General features: G+C 41.1%; 1 protein-coding gene across 1 annotated transcript in view; it reads right to left on the bottom strand.

The window, feature by feature from the left end:
* The window catches only part of LOC117878353 (cyclic nucleotide-binding domain-containing protein 2-like), a 140,932-nt gene that overhangs the window by 23,332 nt on the left and 98,285 nt on the right, over positions 1–19,315 (bottom strand). The window contains exons 9-11 of the mRNA XM_034772524.1: positions 6,087–6,164; positions 5,396–5,456; positions 741–888 (exon numbers count right to left, since the gene is read on the bottom strand). Coding sequence (XP_034628415.1) covers positions 741–888; positions 5,396–5,456; positions 6,087–6,164 — 287 coding nt within the window. The remainder of the gene's footprint in view (positions 1–740; positions 889–5,395; positions 5,457–6,086; positions 6,165–19,315) is intronic.

The following is a 19,315-nucleotide window of genomic DNA, read 5'->3' as shown; positions in this document are numbered from 1 at the left end:
CATTAGTGTTAGCATGCAAATTATAGCAGTAAGCTTTGACATCACTTTCTTTCCTTCCATTAGCAGATCTGCTAATTTAAGACAGCATATGCAAAGGATGCCCTCACTTCCAGATACATGGCCCTAGGCCATCTAGCTGGCTCATTAAGAAGTTGGGGGTTTAATTAAAATTTGAAGTATGGCCACCAGTTTTCACTTTAGAATTCTATAGTCCCTCCCTGTTCTGTTGCACCACTAAGGTAACAACCAACTCTATTCCTAGACTTAAAAGATGTTCCTTAGTGGATAGCCTACAAATGCTTGATACTGTGACACCACATGTATTTCCCCCTCCCATCTTCCAACTCCTTGCGGGTGCTTCAAACCCAGCAACCAAGATGTAAGTGTGCTACTAAACATGAGCCCCCCAAATGTTACCACAATAGACATTGTGGAATAGACCAATATATTCTGAATGTTTAGACTTTTTAAAATAACCTAAAATATAATGTTTCCAGACTATATTGTGCATTGTTGTAATTGCCAAGTGTGGAATTTTCAAAAGCACTTACATGTCTTAGAAACACAAGTCAGTGAGACTTGTAGTCCTAAACAGTTTAGGCTCATCTGAAAATCCCACCCCATATTCAGAGCATTTACGTATAGAAAGAGATTATAATATTCAGAACTGCTGGTTATCTAGCCTCCAAATGAGGGTTAATGTATTTTACACTGCTACCTACCATGACAAAGACACTTACTTTCCCAAAGTCTTCTAGTCAAATCCTTCTTTTCTTTTAATGATGATATTGTGATAAAATTATCACAAAGAGAAGAAAAATTCTGCATTTCATTGGAGTGTGCATATATTCTCTCTTGATCCAGTTGTGTCACTACCAGACATCGACCCTGGAAATGTATGGAGATTTTAATTAGATGGAAATATATTTAGAGATGTTTGTGTTATTCTACATTGCCTAAATTGTCACCATTACTCTGTTCCATGTCTGACCTACAATTTTATTTTAACAATGTGCAGAATAAAATGTGCAGATTAAACCATCATACTGATACTAATTGACTGATTTAATATGATTTTCTGTGATAGAAGCTTTTGAAGAAGCAAATTCATCTACCAAGAATAAAGGGATACATTTTCAAAACATTGCACAAGGTTTCCTCTGTATGATTCTCACTTAAGTTTAAATGTTACGGTAATAATGGGGGTTGTTATACAATATCTATCTGAACTGTTGGAAAATTTACTTCCCCTAAATTACTCAGGTAGCGTGTCTGATTCCTTCACAAGTGAGTTTTGCTTGCAAGGAATATAAGTTTTGTCAAACTTTCTAAAGCAACTCCAAGCAAGAATGTGTTCTAAAAAAGTTCACACTTTGAAGGTAACTAAAATACATTGTCTGTTCTACTAAGCACTAAAACTTATCTTTGACTGTTCAAATTAAACATAAGGCAGCTTTTTCAAAATATCTTTCAGTTGTCTGAAACTATGTTAATAAAGGCCCCAATTCAGGAGAGCATTTAAACATAGTAATAAGTGACCTATGGGATAACCACTTAATTATACCTGTGACCCTAGACACACAACCTATTCAAACACTGAGCTCCAGTAAAAAATGTTCACATCTGTGGAATACAGCACTTTAGAAAAAAAATTCACTTGATGAAAAGGGTAAATGTGTAAATCACATTACTGTTAATACAAGTTGCATTTGCAAATCCCCATAATTTGATATAAGAACACATCTCCTGAATATTTCCTAACAAAGTAATTTAATTATATAACTATTGGGGCAAGAATAAAAGTCCATACAAGTTTTATTAAACCTTTTAAAAGGTTTTTGCCAGCATTTCAAACATAATTACTTTTGCCATTATTTATAAAAACAACAATCCCCAAATGAGTTTCTCCTAATTTTGGTCACCATAGTTCTTGCAGTTTATATCAGGCTTTCTAAACCATCCGTGGGTCCTACCTTGCTTCCCCAAACCCAGGGGGAAAATTTAACTGCTTTCCAAGTCAGGAAAATTATTTAAATACATATATATTCCATGGTATATATAAAAGCACACCAATAAATTTTAAATAAAAAGTCTTGATGTACAAGTTCTTACTTTCCACAAGGAATACACATGACCAATTTATAAAATAGGATATGAATTCCCCAACCATAATTAGGATCAGATTTATAGTTTTCACATAATTCAAAGCTCTGTTTCAAGTCCTGATCAGCTTTTGTATGTGTTTCTTCTCTAAACTTCCAGTTTAGCAATGAACTATAGAAAAGGTGATGCAATTAACATACTAAAAATTAATTGGGTGACACTCAGACAGCAGCATGAAAAACAGTTTGCAGCATATGAGCATTTTTTTAGACTGCATTCATATTTCCTCATTTATGAATGGATCAAAATATGTAGAAAAACAAGCCTTTAGAAGGAAAAAAAGAGAGCCAGATTGCATCCCTTGATGATCTGCACACAGGAGACCCTCCCTTCAAGGACTTCTCCTTGCCTAGCTGATGGGGCAGGAATGCTGTTTCCATGATACCATCCCCACTCATTTGTCCCATGCAGACATAGGCGCCGACTCCATGGGTGCTCCGGGGCTGGAGCACCCACAGGGAAAAATTAGTGGGTGCTCTACACCCACCGGCAGCCAAGCTCCCCTCTCCCCACACCTCCTCCTCTTCCCCTGAGCGCACTGTGTCCTCGCTCCTCCGCTTACCTCCCAGTGCTTACCGCTGCCAAACAGCTGTTTGGTGGCGTAGCAAGCTCCGGGAGGGAGGGAGGAGGAGCGGGAACATGGCGCGCTCAGGGGAGGAGGTGGGGAAGAGGCGGGGCCAGGGCGGGAATTTGGGGAAGGAGGGGTATAGGGGCAGGGAGGGGGCGGAATTGGGGTGGGGATGGAGTTGGAGTGGGGACTTTGGGGAAGGGGTTGGAATGGGGGTGGGGCAGGGGTGGAACCGGGGCAGGACCGGGGGCAGAGCATCCACCAGCGCGAATAGAAGTCGGCGCCCATGCATGCAGATTCCCGTTCACTGGACTCTGTGGTCTATAGAGAGGAAGAGATGGGTGAGCTGTAGGGATGCAACCTGCGCAGAATTTAGAAGGCTATTTAGAAGGCCTTTCCACGGAGACCCTTCTGCACTATGGAGGCCTCCTTTAAAGAGAGTTCCAGTGGCAAAAGCTGGCAGATAGAAGGAAGGAAAAAAACACAGTGGGCTACAGGGTGTTCACAGGGTCTCCATATGGGCAGAGGCAGAGCAGAGGCAGATTATGGTTTTGTGGGGCCCTGGGCAAGAGCAAGTGGGGGCCCCTCCCCACCCCTTTCACCTGCATTCCCCCTCCCCGTGCTCCTGCCAGGGAAATGGGGTCGGAGTACAGGGGCTTGCCCCGCTCAACCCAGAATTCCTGCCGGGGACCCCATGGGAGTGCCAGGTGGGCTTGCAGAGTAGGTTGGGACATGGGGTGCCCATTTTTACAGGGACCCCCAATTGGCCGGGGCTCCTGGGCATGAGCCACATTGGCTAATCCGCCACTAGGGCAGACCTGACCTCAAGTGGATCTTGGGGAATGCACATACTATATTCTGGGGCATGTGGGGTGGGGGAGTTAACCTCTTTACCCCAGTGCAATAGTGTGAGGGAAACTCCACAAGATGAACTTCACATACTATTCTGGCCTCCTTCCTCTCTACCACTGGTGTGTTTTCCCGCAAGATGGGCAATTTGGCCTTTAATTCTTAAAGATTTATTGTCATGATTTGTAAACTAAATAATACTTAGAATGTGTATGGTGCTTTGTATTTTCAAAGCACTGTACAGACATTAGCTAATCCTCACAACACCTCCATGAGGCAGCTAAGTATTATTATCCCCATTTCACCAAAGCTGAGACAGAAAGGCTAAATGACATGCACAAAGCCATGAAGTGAGTCAGTGACAGAGCCTGTCTCCCAAGCCTATGCTCATTCTGCCAGACTACACTGCCTCAGAATTCTGGGGATGAAGAAAGGACTGATCTGCTAATAACATATATAGAAATACAAATGTTAAATAGTGTTCCATAAACATGCAATCCTTTTAGGACAAGTCATTATAAACTACTCTGTGAAACCATATCCAAGATTTGAAACCTCAGAATATCATTTTCATGTTCTAGATATTTTTACAAGACTTTAACTGCTTGATTCAAACATGAATATTCTGGGCCAGGTTTTCAGCTTCTGTTTTCATAGACTCATAGAATCATAGAAAATCAGGGTTGGAAGGGACCTTAGAAGGTCATCTAGTCCAACCCCCTGCTCAAAGCAGGATCAATCCCCAACTAAATCATCCCAGCCAGGGCTTTGTCAAGCCTGATCTTAAAAACCTCTAAGGAAGGAGATTTCACCACCTCTCTAGGTAACCCATTCCAGTGCTTCACCACCCGCCTAGTGAAAAAGTTTTTCCTAATATCCAACTGAAACCTCCCCGACTGCAACTTGAGACCATTACTCCTTGTTCTGTCATCTGATACCACTGAGAACAGTCTAGATCCATCCTCTTTGGAAGCAGCTATCAAATTCCCCCTCATTCTTCTCTTCTGCAGACTAAACAATCCCAGTTCCCTCAGCCTCTCCTCATAAGTCATGTGCTCCAGACCCCTAATCATTTTTGTTGCCCTCCGCTGGACTCTTTCCAATTTTTCCACATCCTTCTTGTAGTATGGGGCCCAAAACTGGACACAGTACTCCAGATGAGGCCTCACCAATGTCAAATAGAGGGGAATAATCACGTCCCTCGATCTGCTGGCAATGCCCCTACTTATACAGCCCAAAATGCCGTTAACCTTCTTGGCAACAAGGACACACTGTTGACTCATATCCAGCTTCTCGTCCACTGTTACCCTGTGAGTGCATAAAACCAATACAGGCTAAAAATGTGGCCCAATATGACTTGAGGTAGATTTATTCCTAACTGTAATGACTGAAAAATATCTCAGACATGTAATGGATTGATAACATCTTTCAAAACACTGTTACAGAAAAATGGGATCCCCATGCTACCTCAGAATAGAATGAATTTACAGTATGTTCCTGATCCTGAGGTCCTTTCTCAGGCAAAACTTCCCATTGTAGTCAAAGAAAGGAAAGTCACTGAGAAGCTATTGTCTGAATGAGGAATGCAGGGTCAGACCCACAATGAAAACTAAAAAATGCAAATAGCTCCCTATTGGCTGTATTCAGAGATTACATCCTCCCATGAGGCTAGCACAAGTTTTCACATGCATCATTCTCACAAAGTTTTCTTATATTCAATTTTATTCCTTATTGTGACCTACAGTTATCTGAGCTTTTACAGCAGGAATTATAGGATGTCATTTCTGCCATATGATGTGTTTTTAACATACTTACCGATTTTACAACTACTAAGAAGTAAGAGTTTAAACTTTCTGGGACAACAGTTGTTCCTGTCCTGAAGACAATAGAAAAATGGAATACATGTCAGTGTGTCTACAAACTCCTTCCACAGATATTCTGAAACAAAAGGATCAGTGATGCCAATATCCAAAACGTTCTCATAGCAATTGAATACCATGTAAGTGGACAGTGCTGGAGCTCTGGAAACAATCCAGACGCTTCAGTGGTTTTAGAATGTTTACACAAATACTTTAGTTTCCCTTGTGGTAAAACTTAACGCTCATGAGTAGAAAAATACTGCTGTTCCCCTTTTTGCAACAGTGTTAGAAGTTATGTGTTATATGTTCTAGTTATGTAGGAAACTGCAGTTTTTAGGAGCAGATTCTCCATTCACTTAGCTCAGGAGTAGCTCCACTGAAGTCAGTGGGCAGCATTCTATTCCTAATTACACCAATGTAAATCCAGAGTAATACTATGATATCTATCTTATTATTAATGTTTATACTGGTGAAGTATGAAGTCCACACAAATACAATCAAATGTCTACAAAATAGATCAAAACAAACATTTCTTGAGTTATTAAAAAAGGGCTACATTTGCACCTGCTATAAAAAGCCTAACTACATATTACAGGGAAAGTATTCTCTATTCTTATTAAATTTTGTTGCATTTCCCTAACAACCACCTGTAAAATCTCTGTAGAGAGCAGTGGACAAGAAAGTCTATTTCTTCTGCTGGCCATGAAGAGAATAATGTGAGTTTCCTGTAGAGAAAGGAAAAGAGATATTAGAATTGTTAATAAACTCCTTCTCTACTTCTGAAACTCTCAGATTAAATTCTACTTTCTCCTGAATTAGAAATAAATTACTGTATTTAACTGAGCTCTAGGAACTACTGTAATAAAACAGTAAGTAATAATAATGAAAACTGTACTTTGTTGAACAACAAAAAACATTTAAAAATCTGTACAATAGCTTCTTCCAGTGCCTACATTTACTCAGCCCATCCATTTAAACATACCAATATGTATTTTGAGGTTTTTCTTTTACAGGTGAGGAAGGGAGAAAGAGGTCATTTGTACTGTTTGCTTTTTAATTACTAGGGAGGCAATCACACACTAGAGATATAATGAGGTCCATATAAGAACCCATAGAGAAAGACATTGCCTATAGGCACCACCTCCGCAGCTCCCATTGGCTGCAATTCCCAGCCAATGGGAGCTGCGAAGCCAGCGCTCTGGGCGGAGGCAGTGCACAGAGCTGCCTGGCCATGCCTCTGCCTAGCAGCTGAGAGAGGGGAATGTCGTCGCTTCCAGAGCCCGCCTCACCCCGTCCTGTGCCCCAACCCCCTCCCACACCCACACCCAAACTCTGCTGCTGGGGGGAGGGGAGGTGCGGAGCCAGGTAAGGAGTCTGCCGGCCCTGCCAACCCCCCCCACGCCAGCACCGGCGGGGTCCCAGGCCGCACGCCGCCTCCCATGCCCCCCCAGCACCAGCGGGGTCCCGGGCCACACGCCGCCTTCCATGGCTCCCAGCACCAGCAGGGGTCCTGTGCCACACACTGCCACCCGCCCCCAACCCCTCTAGCACCAGCAGGGGTCCCAGGCCACGTGCCACCGCCTGCCCCCTCCCCAGCATCTGGGCTGCCCTCCCCCTGCACGCATGGTGCCCCCAGGCAGCCCACCCTCCACGTTTTAGTCACTGGTATTTTTAGTAAAAGTCATGGACAGGTCATGGGCCTCGAATTTTTGTTTACAGCCCATGACCTGTCCGTGACTTTTACTAAAAATACTAAAAAATATGATGATTTCCAAAGGCAGCAATAAAATATCAGGGCATATTTCAGTGGTTCATCAAAATGCAAAAGAGGAAGAGGGAGTTATAACTGCAGTATCATACCCACAAATCTACAGTATACAAGGTTTGCTAGGAAGAAGTGCTTTACAGCTGAATCACTAAGATCACATGAGATACTTTTAAGGACTAGAGGCAGAGGCCTGAATTCTGATTTATACTAGTGCCTCTTTACACACAGCCTAAATTTGTATAGCCAGAGTGATGCAAAGGGGCCTTAGCATAAATAAGAATCAGACCCAGAGTGTTTTCCCCACTATGGAACTCACTTTCTCAGCCCCTAAGTATTTATCTTAAATGTGCTGCACAAGGCAAATAGCTTTGATCAAGCATTTGTTCAACTACAGATCAACTACAAGGAACTTCTTCTCATGATGCAGGCTGTATGTTGTGGGAAACTGAATTTAATGTGGTGGTTTTAAATATATCATATGGCCAGTAGCCAGACTGATTGGTGCACAGAATTAAATAAATGAAACAAGGTAACCTTTAACTGGAACTTTTAAATTCTATCCCAGGGTATCTTTCACTGTATAAACAACATCTATTTTTCAATTTTACCAATTTTTTTATACTTAGCATTTATAAATGTGTCAGAACAAAATACTATCAGTTTTCCATGTGACTGATGGATTTCCAGCCAGGCTGCAGTGCCTGGAAATTATACGTTCATAGGATAAATTTAAAGAGATCTGCAGAGGAAGGATCAATGTTCTCATAAGGTGCCTGATTCAATTTTTTAAAATGTCCAGAAGCCATTAAAAATTTAATTTTTCAGGGCTTCTGTCATGAGAAACCCAGACATATTTTTGTTTTAAATTAAATTGGACCCAGGGAAAGGAAGAAAATCTCCCTAAAAAGACTAGGGCTGTTATGGAATAATGATAGAAATGACCTGATAAATGATTTATGAATTCTAATTTCATTATACATCTGCTGCTTAACTAAATAAAATTGCATTATAATGCATAGAGATGACAATTCAATCTGATAATCATCCTGGTGTCATTCTTCACAAATGATTTCATACTCAACACACATACAGCATGTTCTACAATAAAGGAACACAATGGCACCCACTACATTAAACAGACATACCCTTGAATTTCCTCAAGGGCTCACTGATATAGTAATTGTTATTATTTGTATTAACACAGCACCTAGGAGCCCCAGTTATTCACGTGGACCCCATTGTGCTAGGCATTATACGAACACAGAACAAAAAGACAGTGCCTGCCCCTGAAGAACTTAAATTGTAAGTATAAGACAAGACAGGGAACAACGGATAGATACAGACAGACAGGGTGCATATGTATTGAAATACTGTAGGATGAGCATAAAAAGTTCAGTGATGTTTACAAAGAATCTCCACCCCACACAGCATGAGGCAATCTTCAAAGGGGAACCAGACCATACAATGGAGAATTTATAATACTCTTTGGTGACACTTGTTAATACTTTGACTAGACAGAGTTTTCAAGGAAGGGTTAAGAAATGGTGCTTACTTGTCTTATTTCTGATTATATTTGTTGTATTGCTGTCAGACTATAATTTAGGCTCGGCTCGTGAGTAGCCTGTGTACGTGAGGGTGATGGGAAGGAAGCCTGTAAGAAGCCTTATTACACCCCGACACAACGCCTTCTCACAATTTCACTCCTTGCATGGTCCACAAGAGGGTGAGAAGGCTCCTGGAAGCAGACACTGCACACATTGGTGGGAGTTTGCAGCTCTTTGTACTCAGGACTGAGCCCTGAGATAGAAACAGCACAAAGAAACAGCAAAATGAACAGAAAAATAGGCAGGGATTTAAAATAGTAGATAGGAAAATCATATAAGAAGGTGCACATGCTGTGGCAATCAGAAAGCACAGATGAAACTAAAAAAACCAAAAACATATGGCCAGACTAGGCAAGACAGTAAAAAAGGAAAATCGGAAAAACAAAACTCTTTTCTTTGGAAGAAGTTTTGGTGACATTAGTGTGATACACTGAAAATAACTTGAGATATTTCACTATATCTAAAAAATCTGGAGACTGTGCACAATATTCAATATATTTTTAAAAACTCTCTGGGCTGAAGTTTGTCACATCCCACCCCAAAATATAATTAATATAAAATATTAGTGGGTTCTTATACTTTTGGAAATCTACAATTGATATGATAAAAATGTATGTAATAAATCAATATTTTTGTGAAGAGGACAAATGATAATGAATCATGTGCTTTTGGGGCCAGACTCAAAGCCCAACTTGAAATTAGTAGAAAACCTCCCATTGACTTCAATAAGCATGTCACAGTGATTGTTACCATGCAGATTTTAGGAGAATTTATGGTATGCTCAAGTAATCAGTTTCTTTTCAAGTAAACTGTGATGCTTGCCCTTGATTGGAGATTAGAATATGGTTATTATTATACATGATAAATGAAAGATTTTAAGTATTCCTTGATGTGACACATAAAGGCTTTGTGGCATTTGAAGTGAAAAATAGGCTTCTTTAAATTTACTAAATATGAATTTCCATGATAGATCGCACCATCCAAACAAGACATTTTGGTTTAAAAGTAAATTAAACATTTCAAAAGTTGTTAAAGCTGCACTTAAATGTTAAACATACATTTCAATGCATTTACATATCAGATATGGCAAATATTATGTTTATCAAGTAAAAAAATGTAAAAGATGTATTACTTAATAGTGGAAGGACTGTAAAGACCTTAATATTATAAGCTTGTATATGAACCTAAATTAACTAGCAAATTTAGATAAATGAATACTGAAATAAATTTAAGGTGATACCCTTTTTGTGAACTGCATTAGAATCTTGTTTCTGTGACCATTTACCATGTTCTGTTGATCTTTTGAACAGTCATTTATAGATAAAGCTCATTTTTTGTTTTAAAAATAAAAATGTAAAACAAAAACACTCTGCCTCTTCTCATATAACTCCATCAAATGGGTTCGTTTAAAAAAAGTAGGGGGGAAAAGCTGCAAAAAATTTCACATGCACACACAAATTATGAGGAAAGGTTCCACAAATGCAGATTAAAGGCTCAAATTCTTTTATTACCTCACTCAGTTATGAGTAAGTATTATTGCTGAGGACATGGGTAATTCACAGGCAATCCCAAAAGACTACTAAGAGAAACACTTATGGTGTGAGTAATGCTGATACCCAGTGGTATACAATGAAAAATGCGTAGGATAACAAAGGAAGAGGAAGTAAGTGATGGTTTGTCAAGAGAAAGGAAGAGACGATCTGAAAAAGTAAAATGAAAAACATGGCTAAGAATTTGACTATAACATATTTTGTTGAGTAATTATACAAATGTTTTCCCATTATGATTGATTGTCCCAATAGAACCACATATGAGAGAGGCAATAATGGATCAAATGGAGTTCCTGAAGACAACAAATTTACACTAACAATGAATTTAGCTCAGTCAGATTAATTCAAGATGAGATTTCAGCCTTAATTCTGCACTTAAGATATATGAAAAAAAATCCATTTTACAGAAATTCAAGGATCAGGTGGAGGGAGTATGGATATTTACTTGAATACAGACATTGTCTCAGGACATAAATGGGATAAAATGCTCAATTATGGAGAATTTTTTCACCTGTGATCCACAAGGGCTTGTCAAATTTGGAGCCAAGGGGGAATAACCCCCCAGACCTCTGAAGAACTGAGCAGAGACTATTCCTTAGGTGCTCAGATAAGAGGTCAGGTGGCTATATAAAACACTTAAAGGGTATGTCTTCACCGCAGAGTTAGCCTGGGCTCTAGCCTAGGTGTCACCCAACCTCCTTTCCATACACTTCTAACCCAAGCCTGAGAGTGCTTTAACCCCGAGCTACAGGCCCGGCTGAGGATATAGGTTTGAGCTCAGGTTTCACTCCAGCTCTGGCTGGCAACCTATTTACAATGCCGTGTATATGCAGGCTAATCAAGCCTGGATTCTGTTAGACTTCCAGTCCTATTCCACAATTCCACCTGGGTTGTACATTCTTGTCTATGTCCTTTCTTCTGCACTGAACTTACTTTTACTGGATCAGCATTTTAACCCCATGTTTGCCAGCTCATTTTCTGAAGCATTTCCACAGCATTTGAACAGATGCCATCCAAGAAATCCTCCTTTCTGTGCTGCCCATTAGCCAGAGGCTGATGCCAGCCTTCTGGTAAAACTGTGGTGTGATATCAGTAAAACTCAAATTTAGGGAAAGTGTCCCCAAAATGATAATTTTATATTCAGTTGACAGGAAAGAAAGAGAGGCAGAAAAGCCAGTCAGGTACATTAAAAATCAATTTCCAGTCTATATTCCCCAATGGTATTCTCATTAAAAGTTATTGCTGCCAAACACTGTCGGCTTTTGCCTTCAGAACTGTCTGTGCTAATAAAGAGTAAGTCCAGCTGGAAGTTATTTACATAAAGTATTGTTCTCACATCACTACCATGGACAGCAGTTCCCGCTTGGGATGGGGGGAGGGGGAAAGGGCGACTCCTTCGAATGAATTCATAGAGCAGCCCAGTTTCATGCACCACTAAGAACCACGGGCTGTCTCACCAGAAATCCATTCAAGTACACAGGCCAGTACAGCACTACTGTGGACTCTGTAATACAGGTCTGGCACTGGTAGCAATTTGCAATGGGGATGTTCCACCCCTGCTGGGCTAGTCCTGGCTAACTTTGCAGAGAAGACATACTCTAAGATAGACTCAAGTGGGTGTATCTTACATGACTGGATTTCTATTAAGAAGGGGAGGGTTAGGGTTAGTCCTCATTATCTTTGTTTCTCCAAGGAAACACTCTTTAACAGTGAGTAGTATGAGTCCCTCTACCAGACAACAAGAAGGAAAAAATATGGTCAATCACTACCATTTAAAGATCCAGTCAATCCACTTCTTTCTTAGTAGTAATACAGTCAAGTATTAATATCATCTCAAGTCCATTTAATACAAATGTTTTTTTCCATGTAACAAATAATTTAGCAGATGCATCTACTTCAGATCTGTCCATCACAATGTATTCCCCAGGAATCCATCATAATAATACCTGAGCACTAATTTATATTACATGATTGATGATCAATTGACATTAAGTGATTTCCTGTTTAATGTCAATAAAAAAATCATTAGCTCCCTGATCTAAACAGAACTTCATGTCAATAATTTTATATGATGCCAAAAATATGCAAGCGATGATCTGCTAGAAGAAGGAGGATTTTATTTTTTCCTTTGTTTCCCAGGGGGAAAAAATTGGAAAATTCCACTTAATGGAAAATATACTACTGGCAAACTGTTATAATAAGGCCTTATTGTGCAACCATGGGAGCTGAGAACAAGTCAGAGCATAGAGTTTGGGAAAATTCAGTGACAGACACACAAAAATATGCATCCTTGAGGTCTATGGAGTAAAGGAAATCCTCCAGGAACCAGAAGAGCAGAATGGAATGGAGGATTTCCAGCTGGAAATAAATCCAGCAAATTCAATTTCTGAAGTGGTTTAAGTCCAGGATGGGCCAAAATCTTTCCAACTTGTTTGGGACCAAAACAGACTAGGACCAACAAATCTCCAGTCTTGCTCCTCCAAAGAGATTATCACTATAGACTTTAGGAAGCCCCAGGCTGGAATTTCCAGTGAGGACTTGCCTATGAGAGATTTCCAGGGATTGTCTATGAGAAAAATTTATAAACCAGGCTGTTTCTCTAAATATAAAAGGAATTCAACAAGGGACAGATTCTAGATGTTTCCTTGTGTAATCTCCTCTCAAGCCCAGATATCTGAACAAACACCCGGCAAACTGTAAGCAAACTAGTAGGGGCTGTCCTTCAAAAGGTGTTTGGGGAGACTAAGAGGAAATTAATCATATCTGTGAGGCTTTTAATGAGTCTTATAAGGTTACCCCAGGCTTAAAAGAGCCTCTGCAAAAAGATGAAAAAGTGCTGTGACAGGAGAAGATTGTGGGCCTGAGTGAGAAGGACCTACAGTGCTGAAGAAGAAGATATGCAAGAGAGAACTCTTTGGCTACCTTCTCTAGGTCTTCTCCAAATAGCACTTCTCTGAAGGAGAAAGCTGCTCTAACAAGGCAGTAACCCTTTAAGAGCCAAGCTGAATCTGGTGCAGCTACTCTGTTCATCCAGGTCCCTTTAAGACAAGCTGTTCCATGGCTGAAAGCCCCAAGAGAGGGCATGTGATGTGACAGAGAGCAGGAGACTGACAGCAGGTGCCACAAACCAAGTTCTGGATATATCTTCTTCTTTGCTGAAGTCTGATAAATATATTTGGAACCTATTCTAATGGAAATTGTCAGTGTCTCTGTTACAAAAAGCAAGGCTGCTGGATTTGCCTAAGAATGCATTGATACATCCTTGGCTCAGGAAGATCTCTCTTCACATTGACAATATGGCTAAGATTATTGAAAAGATTGCAATAAGACAATCCCACAGCATTTAGATAGTTCAGATTTCCTAGAACCTTGCCATTCTGAATGCCAGCACTGAGCTGGATGCACTGGTTGACAATCTCCTACTGGCCATTAATGAGGATCAGATGTTCATACTAATATTACTAGATTTATCCATTGCACTTAATACTACTGATTATAAAGTGTTGTTGACCCATCCCCAGACCTCCAGGAGGAGTGCACGGTGTTGCCCTTAAATGGCTCCCTTCTTTTCTCTCATATTTTGAAGAATGTCGCATTGGGGTGTTGCTATTCTTCCCCCAGGGTACTCTAATGTGGAGTTCTACAGGGTCCCATCATGTCCCACCTCCTATTAAAAATATATGTGGGGCTATAGGCAGGGATAGTGATAACATGTAATTGTGATGCCTTCAGTACACACACAAGACCCATCTGTTTCCTTCTATTCTGAGCCAAATGATACAGTTGTGTACCTTTAGCCAGTGCCTGGATGAACATGAATATGGGTGAGAGTGAGTGGACTAAGGCTCACCGAGTGGTCTTATCCTAAACTTACTGATGTCAATAAGAGTCTTTCAATTGATTTTAACATGCTTTGGAGAAGATCTTCAATTTATATTATACAGAGAGAATATTGATAGGTTAGGGAATATGGTGAGGATTATGTCTGTTTGAGGCTATTTGTATTTACAACTTGAGAGCCTGGTTAGATTCCCAGTTGTTGAATAGGTAGGATAACTTTCTTTTATTTGCATCAGGCTAGGAAACAGCAACCTTTTCTTTTGGATGTGGACTTCACTATGATTCATGTCCTCATTGCGTAAGATTAGACTACTGTAATGTGCTCTATTTGTGACTACATCTTAAATCCACTAGGTTCTGAATACGGTGCATAATGCAGCAGCACACAATTTGCTGTGTATAATTTGATACAATTGCTGTCCTCAATTTATATACACTCATATCAGCAGGTAGTCTGGTGGCAATATGCAGAACCCCAGAAGATTTAAGAATGTTATTGCCTTGTGAAATCACATGCCACTGCTAGGAATATACAGAAATTTGTCCCATTTTTCTAATGATTGTGGATGGTGGTCCCTTACTTACATGATCATTTTCCTCAGAGGAATTCCTTATGCTCAGCCCCTCACAAAATGAAACACAGCAGTGTATTTTCCCTGCCTGAATTATTTCATTAGCTATTGGATAGCACCATCTGGTGGTCATTTTTCTATCTGTAATATAGAATTGTATTTTTCTTAAATAAATTTATAATAAGCCAGAATTAGAGCTTTATTTGTTGAGAGGTGTGTGATCTAGTAGTTTGATCACAGGCTTTCCCAGGTTCTAATCTGAACAGACACTAATTGCCACTATAGCACTAGGCAAGCCATTTAACTTCTCTGTCTCAATTTCCCCACCTGTAAAAAGAGAACACTGCTACTTATCTCCCTCTCACACTGTTGTTGAGAAGATTAGACAGTAGGTTAAAATCTACTCTCAGTCTCATTAGCGTTAATTCAAAGTAACTCAATTGACTTAAAATAGCAGGATTTGGCCCAATGTCAATAAAGTACTATGGACATGAAGACTGCTCTTTGAATGTTAATTACTGAAGGCATAATAGTTATCATTTTTAGAAACCTTTAACAGCTACTTTACATCCCATGATGAGCTCAGAGCCTGAGACAAATAGGGGAAAAAAGCTCCCCACCAAAGGTGTTAGTGTTACTTGAATAATATACTGTAAGTCACAACCATGTAATGCTCGACTCAGCAACCATAATCGATATCATGGAAGTGTTTCTACTCATCTGTGATGGAATGCCACAGCTTGGGAGTGCAAACCCACCTGACATATTTTCAGTAGAAACCCAGTCATGCAACATACATTTGTTTCTTATCATGAAGTATGTGGCAGGTGGAACTGATCTTTAGCACCCCTTGTGGGCAAACCTGCTTTGTAACACCCCTTGTGTGTGGCCTATGCTGTAAGGGGGCGTCAGTCTCTCAACAATTAAATAACAAAATAAACTCAGGATTTGACTCTCTGTGTCTTTAAGTAAAGAAACAAAAACCTTAAATATAAGTCCTTTGTTCCAGTGCTTGAAGGCAAGGCCCATACTTGGACCTCAGTTTCTCAGCTAGAACTAAGAACCTCCTCCTTTTTTCCAGTTTCCCCCCAGCTCAACCACTGAGATGACAGCAAGCAAGCAAGCCTTATTAACTGGCTTGCTGACTCTTGATTGGTCAGTATGTCCTCCAGGTCTTTCTAGGCCTCTGGAGGACTGTCTTGTTGGTAGCCCAGTTTGAGTGGATTTTCCTTAAGTGGGGATGTCAGGGCACCGATGCCTCCAGTAGGGGGGTAGAGAAGGCCTGACAGACCCTGTCACAGACTACAACAGGAAACCAGCTGCCAAGTCAGTGGCTTTTTATTTTGGAAAAACAAACAAAAACCACTTGCCATAGTTTTAGATTCTTCATTCATAGCTCCAAGGAAAAGTGCCTCCAGTTCATCTTCTCATTTAAACTTTTAAAAAGCCATTATAGTTAGACAGGCTGATGCAATGACTATGCATGAGAAGACTTGTAGCTAATTAACCATGTTTATTTCTTCCTGAGTAAAAGTAAGGAAAAGCAAGATACACTGGAGATGAAAGCCTCGCAAAGGATTCTATGGCAGTAGTCCCTTGGGTCTGAACACCAGCTGACAATGAAATAGATTCTGGCTCTAAGAGCACCATGAGCCATGCAAACCCTCCAGACATCTGATTTTTTTTTTTTTTGGTTGTTGTTGTTTTTTGCAGTTAATTTTATAATGTTGGGGTGGGGATGGGGTAGGGAGGGGAATAGGGAGGTTTCAGTACCACTACTGGTGCAAAATTAAAGACTCAAAGTGTAAGTAATTTATCATCACTCTCAGGCTTGGTCTACACTACCCCCCCCAATTCGAACTAAGGTACGCAACTTCAGCTACGTGAATAACGTAGCTGAAGTCGAAGTACCTTAGTTCGAACTTACCTTGGTCCACACGCGGCAGGCAGGCTCCCCCGTCGACTCTGCGGTACTCCTCTCGCCGAGCTGGAGTACCGCAGTCGACGGCAAGCACTTCCGGGTTCGACTTATCGCGTCCAGACTAGACGCGATAAGTCGAACCCAGAACTTCGATTTCCAGCCGTCGAACTAGCTGGTAAGTGTAGCCAAGGCCTAACTTGTTGCATTACAGAGCTCTGTAGACAAGACATTTGACCTCACCACAAACCATTAGCAGCACTGACTACATGCATGTAAGCACCCTGCGGGTCAGCTTCAGGATTAGAAATGGGTCAGTAACAGCAGCAACTTGATACAAATTTTCTCTCTTTCTGTCTCTCCTCACTTACAATACACAAAAAGAAAAATATTCCAAGACAGCAATTATAGCACTTCTACTGCAAAATTTCATGAGCGCAACACTGAGTTAAATGTACATTGTTTATTTTATTGTATCTTTCAAAACAAAAAATATGAATTGCCCAAATATTTTGCAAAAAATTAAAATAATTAAAAGTATTAATTATTTAAACAATTCTAGTATTATAAACCATTGCAAAAAAGTGCTGCCATGTTACAGTTCTTATAAAAGAGGGAAAATATTTAAGAAAAACCTCAAATATGGCAGAAAAATCCAATAGATGAATTTTCACATCACATTTCGAAATATAACCATAACAATGCTTCATATTTGACCTCAGCAAACCTTGATTATAAACCTAATCACAGAGATACATTATGTACCTTAAGTCTTGAAGCAAAAATAACTTAGAAATATGATAATGCACTATTAAATGCCACAGAGATGATTAGTTTACTGTCTTAGAGAGTCATGGTTCAATTCGTAGTCTTGCCAAAATATCAGTTTTCTGAACTCCAACAAGCATGAAAAGAGGTCAGCCATACTGTATAGAGAAGGAAGTTCTAGAAAAGGAACTTTATTATGACAATTGCCAGGAAATAAAATTACTGGATAACTGTATGGACACATTCTGATGTGTTCAGAGATTTCATAATTCTTTTGTACCAACAACTGCACAATGTGGACAAGGCCTTGGGAAGACATTGGTTGGCAAGGAGCTGAGCTCAGGATCCACCTCACACCATTATCCCCCTGCTGGGGCAGGGGCCCCTCACGCACATGCACATGTTCCAACCAGTGGTGGTACTGGCTACTATGCTGGGTACGGTGTGAGGAGACGGATCCCAGTCTCTCCTCCATACCAGCTGGTGCTGCAGTGCCTTCCCTTAGCAGGGCCAGGGCTTCTAATCACTGAGTTGTTAGCACCGGCCACCCATCTTCCTGCCAGTCAGACAGGAATCAATGTCGGCAGCCTGGCCCGGAGCACAGCACAAAGTGAGCTGGGCCCCAAACCCTGCCCCATGCCAAGCCAGCTGGCACCATAGGGTTCATCTATGCATGAACTGGCTCTCGTTCCTCATCCAGGTGGCATTTGTCAACCCGGCTGCCACCACCTACCAGCCCCCCTCCACTTCCTGGGATGGGACCAGCCTGCTAGCCTCACACAAGCAGCTATAGCAGGGGTGGGCAAAATTTTTAGCCTGAGGGCCACATCTGGGTATGGAAATTGTAGGGCAGGCCATGAATGCTCACGAAATTGGGGTAGAGGTGTAGGAAGGGGTGAGGGCTCTGGCTGGGGGTGTGGCCTCTGGGGTGGTGCCAGAAATGAGGAGTTTAGGGAGCGCAAGGGGGCTCCAGGCTGGGGCTGGAGGTTGGGGTATGGGAGGGATGAAGGCTCCGGCTGGAGGTGCAGGCTCTGGGGTGGGGCTAGGCATAACCCAAGATAGCTCCCCCCAAAGGAAGGAGAAACATCAGGGGAGGGGGAGTCTCCCGAAGAAGTCCCCCCTCAAAAAAACCTGCCAATATGGATAAAAACTAGAAAGAGCTAAATGGCAAAACCTAAAACCAACAATAGTTAAACAAGAACAGCTATTCCCTAAGGTAAACTAGCTAAGAAGAGGCACTGCAAAACACTCCGTCTCAGGCCAAGGCTGTTGAAAACGAACTGATGGCAGTTTGTCCAACAGGGCAATGTATATCCTTGTTACAGGGCACAAGGATAGCTAGGGTGCATGTTTAGGCTGAATGGGCACTGTTACCAAACGTTTCCAATCAAAGGCACATGGGGCATATGCGCACCCAAAAATGGAGCACCTATAGGGACATTACTTGAAGAAGAATGATACAAGGAGGGGGGAGAACAAATAAAAAAAGCATAATTTATTCTGGAAAAAATTGGAAAATAAAACAGTAATGTCCTCAAACAAACACATTTGGGAAAGACTGGTCACACACTACTGCCTACAAAATGAGCATCTGACAGATAAAGCAGCTCATATTACCAAAAATACATTCAAAGCAATAGACCAGAAGTGGTCCACGGACCACCAGTGGTCCGCAAGCTCCATTCAGGTGTTCCGCGGATAGTTCCCTATAAGGTGCGCACCTGGGCGGCCGCACATGAGAGAATGAAGGGCCACCCACCTAATTAGTGAAGCCGCGCAGGAGTGGCTCCACTAATTAGGTGCCTGGACCCTGGAGAAGACGCACATGTACAGTGAAGTTGTGGCCTGGGGGGGAA

Source organism: Trachemys scripta, chromosome 5, assembly GCF_013100865.1.
Source record: "Trachemys scripta elegans isolate TJP31775 chromosome 5, CAS_Tse_1.0, whole genome shotgun sequence".
NCBI lineage: Eukaryota > Metazoa > Chordata > Testudines > Emydidae > Trachemys > Trachemys scripta.
Note: the sequence above shows the minus strand (reverse complement) of the source record. Positions and strands in the feature narration are given on the sequence as shown.